Source organism: Calidris pugnax, unplaced genomic scaffold (assembly GCF_001431845.1).
Source record: "Calidris pugnax isolate Ruff unplaced genomic scaffold, ASM143184v1 scaffold69, whole genome shotgun sequence".
Lineage (NCBI taxonomy): Eukaryota > Metazoa > Chordata > Aves > Charadriiformes > Scolopacidae > Calidris > Calidris pugnax.
This window is the reverse complement of record NW_015090859.1, coordinates 9,574,414-9,592,589: the sequence shown is the minus strand read 5'-3', so window position 1 is coordinate 9,592,589 and position 18,176 is coordinate 9,574,414. Positions and strand designations below refer to the sequence as shown.

The 18,176-nt window shown below is 40.3% G+C and overlaps 1 protein-coding gene across 4 annotated transcripts in view; it reads left to right on the top strand.

The window, feature by feature from the left end:
- Nucleotides 1-18,176, top strand: part of LOC106889264 (FERM, RhoGEF and pleckstrin domain-containing protein 1) — a 208,738-nt gene that overhangs the window by 25,550 nt on the left and 165,012 nt on the right. For 2 of the 4 annotated variants that reach the window (XM_014944110.1, XM_014944107.1), the window contains one exon: nt 8,528-8,723. In XM_014944110.1, the coding sequence (XP_014799596.1) occupies nt 8,553-8,723 (171 nt within the window). In that variant the 5' untranslated portion in view covers nt 8,528-8,552. Of the gene's footprint in view, nt 1-4,048; nt 4,066-8,527; nt 8,724-18,176 lie in introns of those variants that run through there. The other 2 variants (XM_014944109.1, XM_014944108.1) reach the window with 2 other exon arrangements.

Genomic DNA, 18,176 nt, shown 5'->3' with positions numbered 1-18,176 from the left:
AGGTGTTGTATGGGTGAATGAGCCCAGAGCACTCCAGCTGGTGCAACAGCTTTATTTATGCAGAGTGATGGCATGAAAGGGTTTTGAAAAATGCTTTTAATGGCTTCAGGAGTGATTTGTACTACTATTGAACCACCAAACTGCTTTAAGTTCTTACCCACTTTGCTTGCGTTTTCTAGTGACGAACTCTGGGCTTAGGTGATGACTCGGTTGATCAAGAAGCTCTGTGCTGGCTGGAAACATAAGAAAGAGAGGTTTTCTTAAACTCTCTTTATATGTTCCTAGCATTTACCATGTGGCAATAAATCTTCCAGTGTCTTTCTGTCCATAATGTGAAATAGCTTTTTGTCCACATGATGATGCTTTTATATCTCAGCTTTAAAATGCTTTAGGTCTTTATAAAATGATAGCATGTATTTTGTCACTTCTGCAACACATTTTATCATCAGTAAAGGACTAGCTGGGTGACTTAAACATGTATTTCATGCACTCTTTAATCCTTTTTTTTTTTCTCATGGATTTTTTTTAAAAATTGCATTTTATCACTTGTGCAAGCATGTTGAGTTTTACTTTTTCATAAGGCTTAATGACAGAGTTGGCCCAAACAGGTTATGCAAAATGGAAGGGGTGTCAATGAAATTGAATGCAAATACGTAATATCAGTCGCTTGCAACTTCTTCCTAAGCTTCCTTTCTTATGTAGTCACTCTTGAAAACAGGTTGAAAAACATCTCAGAAAGCAGGTTGTGAGTTTCACAGGAAAGAAGAATTATCCTTCCTCTGCCCCAAGATAAGGCGGAAATTTTGTAGAAAAGATGTGGTCTGTTCAACTGGGAAAGTGGAAGGAAAGTATTTTCAAAGAAAAGCGGTGTTGAACTTCACGTACATCTAAGTTATAAACACATACATGGTAGTTAAATGGCGATACAATAAATACAAAGCAAGCGGGCAATATTAAATTCAAATTCTAAAGTGTCTAATAACAAATGAAGCATTTGTGTAGAAATATCTCCCTCTGGGCTATTAAGGGATTCATGGCTCCAGGAGCTCCCCATTTTGCTCAGACTGTGCCTTTGGATTTGAAGGGAAAACATAATTGTTGGGGGAGAGTCACTAACTGAGCAGTTGGAGCTAATCACCCCTTTGGTTTAGCAGATTAGACACTAATTTTCCTTCCAGGAATAGCCAGAATTACCTGTTTGTACAGTGCCTTCAAGTTGACTGATTCAAAATCCGAAGAAAAAACTTTAGAATTTGCTGTGTTGGCTTGAATAGGATATTGGGATTTCTGATTCAAGTAAAGAGTGTTGATCGTGGTACAAGGGTACCACGAAGGGGTTAGTGAAGAATAAATAGTGAAGACAAGTTCATAAAAGTTGGGAAATGGTTACAAACGTATATGAAGGGCTTTCTGAGGGGTTCCTTTGAGAGGCTGAGCATGTGAAGGCTTCACTTACTTAATTGCTCACTTACATGCGATGGCTTTGCTTGCCTGTGTGAGGTGCAGGGAAGAAGAAGACACGTTCCTTGCCTGCAATAAGTTTCTAATGCAAGGTTGTCCATAAAACACAGCACAGAGCCAATCAGTATGTTTACTGTCTTGTTTAATATCATTGCCAGTCATCAGAAGTAATTTTAATTTTGTGGGTTTTAAAAAAATATATATTTGTAGACGAGGCCGGTTCGATTCACAGAACAATCTGTATTTATGCTTAAGAGATGAGGTTTTACACAGAGGCAATTGCAAAGGCACACAGAAATCTATTACTGCACTTGTTGATAGATCTACTGACAGGTGTGTGGTTGAGGAAAAAAAAGACAGCATACATCAGATTTGTGCGGGATGGGACTGCTCTTTGCTGACATCTGGCAGAAGATTTGGAATCTGGGACAGCTGCTAGCGCCACAGAATTGCAAACAGCTTTAGGACCTGAATGCAATGAAGATAAATGAGCTCCAGTTGGAAGCTGAATGGCCCTGAAGGTAGAAGCAGTAATGAATGCGGGCACTCTGAATGCTGTATGGATAAGCATGTGGGAGGTGGGGTTTTTTTGTCCTCTACATACGTAAACATCCATTATTCTGGATTGCAGGCTACGTTATCGGTGTACTGACTAGTTTGAGTTTCTACAACTGTATGTTACTGCTTAGATCCCTGAATTTGTCATTGGTTTCATACTCTACCTAGTCTGATGTTAACAATGAAGTATACTGGATTGCTCTTCAAATCTGAATATTCAGGTCTGTCCATCTACATGACCATATCATAGAGACTGAGTCAAGGGATAAGACAGCGTGATTTAGAGGTTTTCATAGTCTGACCAGGATGGACAATTTTGTGGGCTATTTTTATTTTCATGTCAGAATATTTTATTCTATTATGGATACCCTACTTTAACTTGAAAGCATTTCTTATTGCAGCAAATGCAAATCTTAGAAAGTCTGCAGCACGCTGGAGTACCCAGTTGCAGAAGGTAGACAGCTGTGGTGTTTTCTTGGGCAGGCAGCCTTTAAGAGGTTAATTTTCTGTGTCGATAGGGATAGGAATAAGAAAAAGTAACTCTATGTTTAGAAATTAAGCCCAGTTCAGGAGGTCTTCCTCCATCCTGTTCTCCACTGATTCTGCAGGGGATTAGAATGTTCACCATCTTGACCATACCTCACCTAGAGCCTCCCTACTTCTGACTTCATGAAACAGCCATCATTTACAATGTTTTTACAATGCTTTTTCTTTTTCTTTAAATCTGAGAAGATAGCCTAATGCTGGGTGCAAGCAGGAAAGCAGACACCCAGCACCTGTGTCTGTGCTACTGCCCTTCAAGCTTGAGCTATTTTGCTATTAGGAGCTTTAGGTGTCACATTTCTTTGCTTCCACAAAAATGCTGGTCCATTAGCCTAATGAGAAGTTTCTGGATTTATGTCAGATTTCTAATGTGTATTTTTCTTTGTAAGGACCTTCATGTCATTTCAAGGGTGTATGAGATTCTGTAAACAACGTGAAGCACGAGTTTGTGGGTTTTGATAGTTCCTTAAGAAAATCAGACTTTAAAGAGAAGATTTTCCAAGAAAAGTTTGATATTCTCCCATGAGAAACTGCCAAAGACTCATAAGACAATGACGACTTCAAAGCTTTCAAAAAAATCCCCCTTTCTCTGCTCCTTCTCCAAATTATTTGCATTTGTGAAAAGGATAAGTCTGTCACCTCTAGGTATTCCCACGCAGCTGTCCCGTGTCGTGCCTGGTGACTCCTGCTCAAGAAACAGATTTAGTGCCTGAAACAGGGCTGAATCCAGTCTTTTCATTTAGCAAGACATGAAAATTTGCCGTTTATTGCTGCTGCCACTAGCCAAGTGTATGGTGTCTGCTGCCTCGCGGGCTGCCTGTCACCACTGCTGCCCCTGGTGTGCACCAGCTCTCTGCTGAGCACGTACTGAGGTTGGCTTCTTTCTTTGGCACTGATTTGTCCTAACTTCCCAAACTGTATTTTTTAGAGAAGAAATCTTACTAGTTTTATTTGGATGAATAGCTTAAGTTTTTGTAATCGCCATATTTGCTTTGTACAAGTCTGCCATGGGCTTGCAGAAACTAGCTGGAATAACGTTTCCCAAAATGAAAAAAACCTGAGCTGTATTGGCCCTCTGTCTGCTCCCCATCATTTTACACTAAATTCAGTTTCGGTCTTCCTGGTCCTCTTGCCTTGTTATAGTGTTTTATTATCATTTTCTTAATGTGGTTTCAAGAAACTTGCTCTCTTATTTCATGTTTACGGTAATTCTGGTATATTAACGAAAATGTAGCTTCATTGAGAATTTATGCTGCAGGTATAGAACTTGCCCTTACTGAAAGTTTACAGGTCTGCTATGTGCTTTTGGCAGGGCTACACATTTGCACCTACTTTGCTGTTGTCCATGGGGAGGGAAAAGGAAATATGAAGGATCAGCACATCGTACGAGAAGGGGACTTGGTTGATAAATGAGCCTCAGCGGTGGGGCGGCTGAAGTGCAGACACGTCCTGCTCCCTCTGCTCTGGAGCATTAATGCCTGGTGGACTGTACCTTGGAGAGAGGTAGCATCTTCACCTGCATGCTTAGATTTGTCACAGCTGCTGTCTCCTGAGGCCTCCTCCATGTGTGACCTGTGCATATTATCCTGGCTTTCCTTAGAATTTAGTTCTTATGACTATTTAAACTTTCTCATTTTTTCAAGTTTGATGTTTTTTCTGCAAATACGAAGGTGCTTGGAACTGAAGATGAGTACTTGACAGGAGTGTTAGCTATCAGTATTCACTGTAGTCCTCTCCGCAGCTGAGGCTTTCCAAAAGTTTTACAAGAAGCTGAGAGTTACAAGCATGTGTGAGCAGTTTGCCTGGATTGCCCCTCTTTCTTCTTGCTGCTTCACTTCCCTTACCCTTTGAAAGATCTGGATTGAATTTGTTCCTTTCTAGTTCTCTGGCGCCTTCCTAGTTCTTGGTGACAGTTTATAAGCCAGTTTGAGTTGTCTCATCTGGTATTATATTGATAACTTTCATCTCTTTCAAATATTTCATTGCCATATGGTCTGGGAGGCAACGTTGGGCCAGCATCTGAGGGGCCTTGGCTGCAGTTTAGCTCCATGGCTGGTCTGCTCGGTGGCTTTACAGGCCAGTCCCATCACCCTGCTGCGCCTCAGGCTTCCCCACCTTTGAAAGGAGAATAGCAAACAGCCTGCTGCCCTCTGTGTTGTGCTGTGAAAATGTGTTTAAGTAAAACAAAAGGAGTGGAAAAGGCGTAGATACCTGGTACCATCTCCTCCTACAACGGGAGTCTTCAGGCTTCGGAAACCTCTTGCATCAGATGTCCAAACCTCATGGTCTGATCTAGAAGAGCAGAGTAGTTAACAGGTCAGATTAGCATCTCTTCCACCATGAGCTCCGCTCACGTTTCTGACAGTGGCTTATTGCAATTTTTTGAGCCTGTTGGCCACTGCTTTTTCTTTTCCATTAACACCCTCCCCAGTTCATCAATGTCATCTTTCTGCTTGATTGTCTTTAAAATTCTCCATCCTCTATCCAAACTTGATCCGTCTCCATGACAGATGTTAGGTATCCTAATTCCCCCAGGTTTGTTCAATATTTGCTTAATGCTCTTCTGTTACATTCTGTGACCTTACTTTGCTGTCTTGGAGATTAAAGTGATTTAGAGAAAGGTATGCAGCTTGACTGATGCACGACATTATTTTAGAGAGGGTAATTGCAAGTCTTTAAGGCCTCTTTATATAAAGGCATAATAAAGATATTATGCTGATGTTATGCCAGCACCATAGTAAGACTAGTGGAAAAAATATGGAAAAAAACCTTAAATAATGTCCAAAGTAGCATGCTGATGTTTAGATATACATACAGATTAAAAAAGGAAAGGTCTGCTTTTAATTTTGTCAGTAGCAGATGTGTGTAATCAGGGTGGTCGATACTTCTTGGATCTTTGTTTCCAAAGGGAAGCATGTGTGGTAACTGAATGGTTCAATATATACATATTACAAGAATTTCTATATTACTAACTGTTAATAATAATAAACCTCTCAGCTGTATATATGGAGTGGTTTGGCGTATACCTTTCCTCCATGATGTTTTTGGCTCCTAAATTTGGGTCTTTTTTCCTTGTTTCACTAAGTTTACTGGCCTGAATATGTGTGTGGTCCACTAGAACGTCTAGTCAGAAGAACACTTAAGGAACAATTCCAGCTCTGTAATATGTCCTGGCATTGATGATTTAATGGTATCACTTGAACTGACTGGATTGATTCTTATGCTTAGGATTTAATGGAAGGAACAGATCTCTTCTTCATCTACTTTAAATGACAGCAAAAAATTGCTGTAGAAAAACAGCAATTGTGGAGGTCCTTTTTGCTGTGTAGGTGCTGTCTTTGGTATATGGTGACTTCAGAAGAGCTTCTAAAACAGCTTTTGAATTAATAAGGACACATACCAGTATTCTTGTGTGCAGTGGCACATCTTAAATGTTGCTGTGTACTTCACGTGCATAAAAAACAGATTTATTTGTAGATAGGCTTGGACTCTTGCTATACAGAGCTTGGTGTCGTCTTCTGGAATTCCTGCTTCCAACTACAGCTTTCTTGTTGGCACTTCTTGTCTCATAAAAAGATTTTAATTTAATTCAATTAAATTTATTTTGTTATTTTAAAATATTCCTTTTACATTTGAGATATAGAGAGCCAATTGAGGAAAAAATTGCCTCTCAGTAGTGTTTGGCATACGGTTGGATAGTTTTCACTACTATCTCCAAGCCTGTTCGGTTGGGTAGGGCAGTGCTGGTTCATTGCAAAAGTTGGCTTGCATTTTTTTTGTTCTCCTTCACTTATGCCTGTTGGGCTGATATGTGGAAGTGCAGGATCCCTGATTTTTCATTCCCTTCATTCTCAGCTAACACGTCTCTTTTTTTTTTCTTTTTTTTTTCCCTTTTATCAAAAGTGCTGTTTTAAAAATTTTTACTCCAGGCCACTTGCTGTGTAAAAAAATAAATCTGTGGGAACAAATTAGTCAGGACACAGAAGACTAATGTGTAATAAATAGTATATCCTGCCGAAGACAGGACTGGTTTTATTCTGTCCTTACAGGGGGAAGCAGTATCTTATTATATGGGACTGTTCTTTGTAGTATACTATGGAACTGGTGATGCGTTCACTAATATATAGGCTATCTTGTGCTTCATATTTTTGCCATAGGCTTCTCAATATTTGTAACCTCAGAGTGAAAGCCAGCCAATGATTGGCAGTACTGCCCTTGTGCCTCTGTTCAGCTGGAAAGTTACACTTCCATTCATCTGTGTTGCTACATGTTTTTTTAATGGTCATTGATCAGCATATAAAAGTCATGCGGAATGGAAATGCAATTACCAAGAAAGATAAATAGACAGTAGCAGCAGGTTTCATCAGAAACCCAGCTAAAGTGTCAAAAGGCAGGCGGGGGGAAACGTGAAATAAAATTCTAGCATGATGTGTAATGTTTGACAAGTAAAACTAATGGTCCTTGAATTAAAAAAAGGAGGTTGAAAGTTGTGCCAGTTAATGAAAAATCACAATGAATCACTGTTGTAGCTCTGCTCCCTTTTTAGGACAGAATAATTATTTAGCAGAAATGTGCTGTGTTAATGTGGTGCGAAAGCTTGCATGGCAACAAAATTAGCAAGCCAATTTCTGAGATGCCTTTCCATGGATACGAAGCAAGACATCCACTTTGAGTGAGTGGTGCAGGTGTAGCCTGCGTAGTGACATAGTGAGGAAGGTGTGTTCCTTGGGGTGTTCCCCTCTGTGGGAAATCAGATTTCCCTTGCTTTTCCCAACCAGTGTATTTGCTCTAGTTTCTTCTGTACTTCCCAGTAGCACGTCCTCAGAGTCCTTGGCCCATCAGTGGGGACAGAAGGGCAATGAAGCTGGTGAGGGGTCTGGAGCACAAGTCTTATGAGGAGAGGCTGAGGGAGCTGGGGGTGTTCAATCTGGAGAACAGGAGGCTGAGGGGAGACCTTATCACTCTCTACATCTACCTGAAAGGAGGGTGTAGAGAGCCAGGGATTGGTCTCCTGTCCCAAGTCACAGGCGGCAGGACCAGAGGAAACGGCCTCAAGTTGCACCAGGGGAGGCTCATATTGGATATTAGGAAAAATTTTTACACTGAAAGGGTTATCAAGCATTGGAATGGGCTTCCCAGGGAAGTGGTTGAGTCACCATCCCTGGCAGTGTTCAAAAGATGGGTTGACATGGTGCTGCAGGACATGGTTTAGTGATGTGGGGTTTTTTGTTTGTTTTGGTTGGGTTTTTTTGTTTGGTTTTTTTTTGTCAGAAGTTGATGGTTGGACTAGATGATCTTGAAGGTCCCTTCCAACCTAGATGATTCTATGATCGGGCCAAGCTCCAGGTTGCAGCTCTGGTCCCCAAGGAAACAAAATATTTAGGCCATGTAATTGAGGTTGTCTTTTACCCCTCTGGCTTTCCTGCTTCACAGACCCTTAAGCAAGGGGGCAGCTGCAAAGGGCCAGAGAGGCTGAGAGGAAAAAAATGCTAATGTAGCCAGGAGGGAATGATGGTCTGCAAGTGGTGAGTTGTCCCACCTGCTCTCCTCACCTTTTGTCCCTCTTTTGGAAGACCTGTCTGTGGCTGATAACAGCCTGATTTGTAAATATGTAAAAATTAGCATAATTCACTAAAATCTGGACAGTGTTGTGCTCTGTTTGCAATGTGTTCTAGTTTCCTTTTCCAGGAGAAAAGGAATATTTCCCCATTGTGCAGTCCTGTAGCCAGTCTATCAGCCTTACCCTCAGCAAGTGATCAGCCTGTGTATTTTGGAAACTATAAAGTTTGCCTGGTTTTCTCATCGTTGTATGAGACATTAAAAATAAATGCAACTCATAGTGTTTATTACTTTGTGTTAATGGTTATATGGTTAATTAGCTGCAAGTATATATACCATCATGCTTATGTGCAAAACGTCTTATTTATAACTGATATGGTCTTCTTTTCCCTTATTCTTTTATCAGATATAAGAAACGTGTTTCCCTAAACATGGGTGAAACAGAGCAGAGACCAACAGCAGGATCCCGGTTAGGAGCTCAGGAAAATGCTGGGATCAGTACCTTGGAGCATGGACAGAAACCACCTATGACACCTCCAGGAAAACTCGTCTCCATCAAAATTCAGATGCTGGATGACACACAAGAAACTTTTGATGTTCCGGTAAGGACGTGGAGATTGGGGTGGCTAAAGATTATTCACGCATTTCTGAAAGCGCGTGTTTTCAAACAGTTCTCTTTTTATTTCAACTGTGATTCTTTGGCTAATGAATTCATGTTGCGGAGAAAATGGTTGTTATATCAGCATTAAATAGATGATGGTGCAATAGAATAACATTAAACAGTGAAGTGAACTGTAAATTACAGTTATTATTCTGTTTCTGTTTGAACAGTTTCAGAAGAGGTGAAAAGTCCTTGGCAGTTTGTTTTGGGGTTTTTTTTGTTTTTCTTCAAATATTACATCAGTAGTTTCCTCTGCTTTCTGAACAGTTGATATATTTCCTTGGTACTGTTTTCTCTTGATCCAGTAAACCATAGATCTATACAGATATTTTTTTCTTTTCCTTTGGCAAGTCCTTAGGACAGTAACTTGAAATCATCAAAGTTTTCACTAATTTCTATCACTCTGAGAGGCACCAAGTGCTCTGTCACACGTTGAGTGCAAGGAAAGAATCAAAGCAATCTCATCTCAAGTTTCTCTGTACCTCATTGAAATTAATCTAGGTCTGTACTTGCCAAGGAAACAGAGTGACTACTGCTTTTGAGTGTGTGTGATCAGAAGAATTAGTTTGAATTAGTTTTGATACGAAGACTGATTCTGTCTTACACTATCTAGCTGTTAGTAACCACTAATGATTTTAACATGCCCTGCTTCAGTATTAGCATGGAAGATTGTTGAACACTGTTGCTGTTATGAAAGGGTACTGGAATGTGTATTTTTGAAAGTCCTTAGGGTTCAGTGAATGGGAAACTGGAAACCTGAGTTCAAATTTCATCCTTGTTACTTGCATTTTATGTAGCTATGGTAACTTCCATGCCTGCATCGGCTCAGTTTTCCCTTCTGTGAAATGGGGAGTTACGAGTGATGTACATAGATCTTGCACATATACTGCTCTGTAAAAGTGCTTTTGGTCACTGAAAAACTGTTATCTCTGTATTAAAGATGAAGAAATTCTGAGTAGGAAAATACTTGTTTAATTTTTTTTTTTTTTTACCTGTTTATAAGGTTTGGTTTGTCCTGTTTTGTGTGTGTGCACGCACATGCTTTTGGGTTTGCTCTCTGCTGTTGGTTGTGACCCAACTACAACTGTGTGTTCAGTCTCAGATTTTGTCACAGTAGAAAGTAAATTCTCTGGACAGGCAGGTATGTGTGAACTGAACTGTCATCAAATAAAAGCCTGGTATCTACAGAAACTTGTTATGCTTTTGTGCCCTTCAGATTGCCTCTCAAATATCCATAGCAAACAGGCTAGAATTATCAGTCTTAAGGTAATCATCACTGTTCAAAAGTGTAGTTAAATTATCAAATGCTAATGAAAGTCGTGCTGCTTATCTTATATGGTACAAATATCCCTATTATCTTGGAGACAACCTTTTTTTTTTGCCTCCACAGATGCTACATCACCATACTTTCGAAATAATGTGCAATGTATAAGAGTTAGTAGTTCTACTTAACAAACACTTAGTAGGATCCATTTTGAGATCAGGTCCTTTTCATTAAATTGTTTAGAACCAAACATAAGTAACATGTGGATACTGGATAACTCCAGCTTTGCTTCTGGGAGTTTGAGAAAACAGTATTTTTTTCCATCTTCAATATTAGAAGACATCAACATTACTTTTTGTTTTTAAACTTCAGCAAACCCTGGAAGGCCTGGGTGTGTAAACAACTCTCTGTTCAGATCACTTCAATATGATTTTCTGAGGCTTTTATTTCATAGCAACCTCTATTCAAGGAAAGTCCAAGTGGTTTTCAAGTCAAATCTTGGTGAAATTTGCAGGATGCTTAGATTATAAAGTCTCTTGGAGCTGATTCCTAAAGCCTTTTCTCTTTAAGATATGCATAGTCAAATGGAGCAATACACATTGTTTTCAGTCTGCTCTAAAAGACATTCATTTTTTAGTCCCATCTCAGAAAACTGAAATTTTTTTAATACATTGAGATGTTTATTCATGTTGGAAAACCCATGTTCCCATTTACAAGCTTTCTGTTTTTAGCCACTGCGGTGCAGTACACACAGAAAAAGAAAGTGACACCTTTCCAATAAAATATTTTAGGAGCAGCAAGCGTGGCTGTGGGCAGAGGATGTTAAACGTACATGCCTAAAGCATATCTGTGGGCTTGCTTTTCAGTGGAGAAATAGAGGCTTTTTGCATGGTTGAAGGTCTGAACTACTCTTTCCAAAATTTGAACTGCCATGGTTAGGAAAATAACCTTCCAAATATGACGCAAGTCTAAGCTGAGAAGGTTTTGTGCTTCCTACAGTTTTAGGAATTTTGCTGGATCATCTTTTTCTCTCTTAGCAAATGGGCCTTGTAGGAAGGTATGAAGCTGAAGTCATGCCAATTTATTATTTGCTTGTGAAGTCTGTGTAAAAATAGAAACACATACTGGTGCTACTTCTTCCTGAATTTGGGGGAAGCAGTGAAATAGTTGGGACTATCCATCTGTCTAGTCCTCCTTCCTTGCTACTCCTACAATTTCTTTTGTTGTATGTTCACCACTAGCTAAATTAGTGGTGAAACATGCATTAGCTAAAACTGGGAAAAGATCTTATCCGTGTGGTATTTTTCTTGGGTTAGTTTTTGTTTTGTTCTGGGGTTGTGTTGTGTTTGGGAGGTTTTTTTGGTCGTGTTTTTGGTTTTTTTTTTTTGTTAGTTGGGATTAGTTTGGGTTTTTCTTTTTGTTTAAATTATCTTCCAGGAAGCGAGATTCAATACCCTTGCACCTAGGCAATCCCCTTTCACCCATCGTATGCAAACAACTTGTTTTTATTAGAGAAAAGTCCTTCAGATTTCTATGTCTGTTCTGTATATATAATGGAACAGGAGAAAACGTGACCTACTTCCATTCCCACCCCTCCAGGTGTTGCTGCTCTTTGGGCTGGTTTAAAGTGAAGTAACTGGTGTCATTTCTCCTTCTAAAGGAAAGCTAATTCTTTTGGTGTTAGGGCTTTGGTGCTATATAATCAAACCATGTCCGGCTCATTGTATTAGCTTCTCAGAAGCCAAAAAAATAAAAAAAAAAATAAAAAAAAAACAGGAAAGATATCCACATGGCTTCATATGAGCCTGTAAATGATATGTTTTTTGCCAGGAAAAAAATCATAAAGTATATGGAAAGAGTTTGTATGGGAGACTTGAAAAACAGAAACCACAATGAAGGCCTTTTCATCAGTCTTTGGAAATGAAGTATGGTAAAAGGAAGGGTATGTAAAAAAAAATCTTACATGCTGTTTGCTGTTCATAAACAGTATTTCATTGCAGAATTTCCAGACATTCCTATATTCCAAAAAGCCAGTGAAAGCTTGAATAGATAATGCTGGATCTTTTACATCCAGTTAGCTGGTTGCATGACTCTTTTTTCAAACAAATACAGATGCTGGGGGAGGGAGGGGGGAGGCAGGCAGGGGAAAGGTAGGCACTGCTGCTTTCACAAAAAAAAATAATATAAATTACTTCATATTTACTGCCTTTAACATAAAAAAGAAAGTAAAATTCAACAGTTGTCTTTTTGAGCACATTTTTGTCTATTCTGCCATGAGAAGATGAATTATATAGAATATCCTCTCCCTTTTTAAGTTATTCAGCTTTCTGTGACTAAATTCCTGTACCTTTAGCTTGAGTCTGTTATGAACTCTTAGACAAGAGTTGGCTTCAGCTGCAGTTGTAGATGATTAGTGCCTGAAAATCAGGCCACGAGTTGAAAGTTCACAATCGTTCAGCACTTGCAGCTGTTGGTCGCGGTGTTAGCTTTACGGAGGGGTTGCATGCAAGTGTGGAATAGGTTTTTTGCCTCTTGCATTTTGTGTCTAATTTCTACTTTGGCTGTATTTACTGAAAAATTAGTTAGATGTGCGAAGTGAAGACCACAGAGGTCCAAAATACAGCAGTCTGTCTCAGCTAGTGTTTGGCTGAGTTATGACTACATGATAGAATGGGCAAGTATGGTCCCTTTCTGCTAGGTAAGAGGACAACAGCTTTAGCTAAAATGACTAATGGGAAGGAGGAAGAATATTTTTTTTTTACCCTTGTACACATAATGATTATAATATATAGACAGATCTTGGGCATTTTGAAAGGCTGTCTTGTGAAACCCAACACTGCCAAATAGAAGTTGTGTATTATACAAGGGAGAGTGGAGGTGGACTCTTGGTTTTGCTCTGGTTTTGTTTCTACCAGTCTCATCCAAGTTAGTTGGATGAGAATGGGATTGATTCCATAAAACCACAGTAAGACTTCTGGATTTCCATACATTTGTTTTAATATGGTCTCCCCCATAGATTCAAACCAGTTTAGGCAAAAAAGAAATGCAGTTTTTAAGGAACAGTAAAAGTAGCTGATGGTTGCATCTACTTCTTCTGGGGAAAACAACCGTTTCATGCTTACTGTTTATATCATTTTTATTCTTAGTTACTTTTATAGTTGTTTCCAGTGCCAGAAGTAATCTGCTTAAAACTATTCCTAAGCAGAAAGAGTCAGTGTTGCTCCTTTGTAGGTAATGCTGAAGACATGATTGATTCTCATGTTAGATTGCTGGGATGATTCGGTGACTCAGACCAAGTTTAACCATGACTGACATGATGCTTGTCACTCATCGTATCCTACTCTCTGGGTGAATGACACTGATGTGACTGGAATGACACTACTGATGCTAAATGGAAAGTCAGAGTTGTTTCCTTCCCATTAGCATCAAAGGTGAGATCAAAGTATATCACAGGAGGTAAGGATTCTTCTTCTGGTTAGGATCCGGTCTCTCTTAATTAAAACCAAACGAAGTCCTCTTTATTGTGTCTGGAAGAAAATAGTTGCTGCCTCTTTGTGGCTGTCTTTTGGAAAGACCAAAACATACTTGCCTGTCAAATTACTCAAGTTTATTAAACATCTGGTTTGTGTCTTATGTAAACTTTCTTTCCCTCTGAATGTGTTCAAGCTTTGTGAAATATGCAGGGTTGGAAAATGTCATCCGCTTTGAGGGATTAACACCTGGTTTCTCAAGCAACAGGAGTCTCTTAATAGAAAGCAGGGTGAGGGTATAATCCTTAGCACACATCGGTTGTAAACATTTCATTTCAATTTGCTTTTCTCTCAGAAGAGAGAGGCTTCCTCATCCTTAGCTTATCTGAGAATAAAGACCAAATGGTCTTGGTCTACAATTCTTTATCTTCCACTGGAGTTCAGCTGTAGTGCCTTAGCAGGGAATTTCTGTGCCTCAGGACCCAAATTTTCAGAGAGGACTTCTGCTGAGGTCTGTGTCTTAAGGCTTCTGGGTGGGGATTTTTTTTTTTTTTTGGCTGGTTTTGTTTGTTCGTGCAGCCATATAATGGTGGTTCATGTTCCCTTTGTGGGGAGAATGCCTTCTATTAAGTGTACTCCTCACCAGCTTCAGGCCAGTGTAAGTGTGCCAGAAAAAGCCCAGAATTAGAAGGTCTCGATACTTAACAGCCAGGGTTACATGTGCTTTATTATAAATTTGCATGAACATTGTGTTACTCAAATTCAAAATTTCAGCCACAGTTTTATAAGTGTTTAAATTATTTTTTGTATCATTTATGGATTACAGTAATTGCATCATCCAAGGTATTCACCCCTGTCCTCAATACACATAACGAGAGAATAACATAATTTTATAAAGAGAGCATTAGATAATAAGGCAATGCAGAAACATGAAACAGTGTTCTGTGCTTTCTTAGCCAGCTTCAACTTCAATTCAATATGAATTGCATTTTTTTCCAGCTTAGGAAGTGAACAGCAGGTCAAATGTCAGTTATTCATCAGTCTGAGAGTTTCTTTTCTTCTCATGCCTGAAATTATTTGGCCATCACTGTCAGACTATTTCCAATGAATATCAAGCATTTAAATATTCACTAATTGTCACCCCAAACCTGCTGGATCGTCTGAAATTACAAGAAGGCAGGGTTTTGTTTTTCCCCCCCACCCTGTAATTCTGAAACACATCAGTTATGTTTTTCTCAGCAGAAGATTATTAGTAGATACCCAGTAAACTGTGATTTTTGTTGACAGATGATTAGAATGTCCTTGTTGAAAGACAGGAAATTTTAGTGACTCGCCTTAATAATTCATGTGCTTTTCAAAACGGAAGAGACAATAATCCACAAGCAGACTTCTGTAACCTGGGGCAGTAGGCTCTTTAAACTGCTGATTTCTTTGTTACAACGTTCTGTGGAATGAAGAGAGTGAAGTGGGAATATAATTTTAAGTGCCAGCAGGCCCGGTCTGTTTTCAGACTGGATTGATGTATTTGAGGATAACTGGGAAATGAATGTAATTTTCATGAACGAATTAGCCAAACTTGTAATCAGGGAAGGCTTCTCAAATAATGGCTTTCCACCTCTCTCTCTGTCTGGGCGTCACAGAGTGAAGGACAGAGCTGGCACAGCAAAGGGTGGTTGTGGATGAAGAAGACAGTGCTTGGGGGTTTCTGAACGCCGCTGCCCTGACCGCAGGGCTCAGTGAAATCACGCTGTTAATTTTGGTAATTACTGTCTGTGCCTGTAAGTTGGTTGGCACAGTACTGGTGAGGCTGGATTGATGCTGCGGTGTGGGGAGCGTGAGCTCCCTCCCCGGCTCTGGGGTGTTCCCCTTGGACACCCTGTTCGGAGGTGGCAGCTTTCCAAGGAACAGTGGGAGGTGTTTGCCATCTCTCCTCTTCGAAGTGTGTATGTGTGGGTGAGTGGGTAGTCAGTGGCAGAAATAGAGGCTGACTCTGCTTGGACTATGTTTTCCTATTTCAGGGGTGATGGGGAGGGATGTTCTGCCTCTGGTCAGAGGAGGGAGGGAGCTGAACTGCCTGTTGTGTGCTTTCTTCCTCCCCACTGAGACTCAGGTTCATCTTTACCAGCTTTAAAGGTTTTAAAACTAGATGTCAAAGCCTCGGCTAATCACTCTTTCCTTCAGAGCTGGGGTGAAAACATGGTACCTTCAACAGGCTGTTCATCATGCCTGTCTTGAACATGTATTTTAGGATGAGATTAATTGTTCTCTGGAGGTGCTTGTATATCCCTGTAAGGCGAGTACAGGGCGATAGCTTAGACTTCATTTATCATCTAGGCACCTAACGTGTTCCACAGAAATTCCTTTGTTTCTTTGTAGTTCCCAACCGTGCCAAAGTGATATGTGAGTCTTCCTTGTGCCCCGTACCCGTCTGGCAGTGCTCTCTGGCTCTGATGGGCTGGACTGGGTGAATTATACCTGCTGTAGCGCTGCTTTTCTCACTCCTAGCTGTGACAGAAGTTGCAAAATAAAGCGTGCTGTGGAGGAGAAGTGTGTTGGTGCTGTGCTGCAGTGGGGCACACGCATGCTGTGATTTACTTAAGCCCGTTCTTTGTCAGGACGAGGTGGTTGAGCTTAAGTTACTTTCCTTAAGCTCTCTATGAAAAACAGTTGTCTTTGCTTCTGGCCATATGCTCTGGAGGGACATAATAAATGAGCGGGATAAGCTTCTGGGGAAAAAATAGCTGCCTTCCTCCTCCTCCTGAATTAAGTAAGTGTGTGTTGTCCATAGCTGAAGAAATGTGCAGCATAAGTGTGATGCTTTGCCAAGAGCACAATCTCAGGTTAGACTTCAGGCATTTTGAAGCACACCCAGCCTATAGGCCTGCCCTGAGCAAAAGATCAGCAAATTTGGCCTCAGATGTAAAGCACTAGGAGTAGGTGATTATATCACACGGCGTGATGAATCGCCATTTAGAGCACTGTGAATTTCAATAACTTAAATTGCAAGTAAAAGCATATCTCCCTGTAACTTGTTCTCTCATCTGTTTGAGAGATGAAGGAACCTTTTTTGTGGAGTTCCCTGTGCAGTTGCTTTCCTCCATTATTTTGAACAGAATGGAAAGCTATCTCTGTAAACAAAGGCTTAAGCAGCACAGGATAAAAGAATTGCAAAATGTTATAAATTGCCCATTCATTTCCCTTTCAATTCATTCTCTGTTGAATATGGCTGTGTGTTAACAATTTTTGCAGGTGATAACACAACTGTTGAAATGCCTTTCTGGTTTTATTTGACTCCTGTGAGTTCCTTGCTCTGCTTCCAACCCTACCTTGCCTTTAGCTTGGGATGTTAATTTTTCTCTTTTTGGGCTGGGATTCTTCTCTGTATGTTTGTCAGAGGTCATCACCTGTGCTTTTTGTTTCCTCAAACCTTAAGTGTGCCACAAGCCCACTCTTCCTCCCCGCTTCTGCAGGACACCTGGGTTGCTCAGCTGGTGGAGCCAGCTACTGGAGGTGGCATTCCCACCTGCTCTGCTGTGCTGGCAAGGATGCTTCTCTGACTCCGTGTAAGACAGCCTGCGTGGGCAACCCTGCATAAAAAGCTTTGGTTTTCACCAATTTAGGTAGAGCCACGAGTTTGCTGCAAGATCAGATAGATACCAATGTGTGTGCAATGGAGGGAAGAGAAAGGACAAGACCATATTAGCTCTCTTGGCTTACTTGGGTGAAGCTGCTGTGGAAACACATAGCTGCAGAGGTGGAAGAGAGAAAAAATGTTAGGAGCTCCTCCAACCCTTGAAACGATTAAGAATATGACTTTATATTGATTCATACTTCAGCACTTGGTTTTCTTGTTGGTATCTCGTGTTCCTTCCTTGCTCGGCGCACTAGTACATGCAGCCTTATATTGCTTTTCTTCGTCCTCTCTGCCTCTCCACAGCTCCTTTGCAAATGCTGCTTCAATTCCTTGCTATTGATATTCTCCAAACAAACAGGAGATAGCAATGCAGAAAGATGTGGGAGTCCTGGGTGTATCTCCTAGGTCTTCATCCACCTTCATTCTCAGTGTGATCTCCTTCCTCTGAGCAGTATCAGGTTGTTGTATTTCAAGTCATGTGTTGGACTGCATACAGGAGCAAGTGCTCGTTGCTTTTAAAGGCTGGATCTGCACTGCAGAACTAGGGACACTTTCTGCAATGGCATAGTCAAATTCTCAGCCATTCCCAAGCTCTGCAAGTGGGATGATCTATCCAAATTTTACATAATATAATTTGTGGTTTTAGAGTGAAATTTGGCCAGTTTAAAATAAACTGTGAAAAACCTACAACTAGGATGAAGTGATAAGAGCAGTATGTCTGTCTAATCTTGGTACAGTCAAAAGGGGCTCCACCACTTCTCAGGTTTAAAAGCCTTCAGAAAGACTTAGTAATGGCCTGCTTACCTGTGAACTTGTCTCCACTGCTCCAACGAGGTGCCTTGACAAGGCTGTGATTACAATATGCACGCACAATTAAATGTTGCTTTTGCATGCCAGTGCATAAATCACATAAAACGCATGGCTGAAAACGCCTGCCAAAGCCTTTGTATGTATTTGAATAAGGCTAGTGTGTTAAAATCATTCTTGGATAAATATGTCAATTTTTGAATAAAAAGTGATGCATGA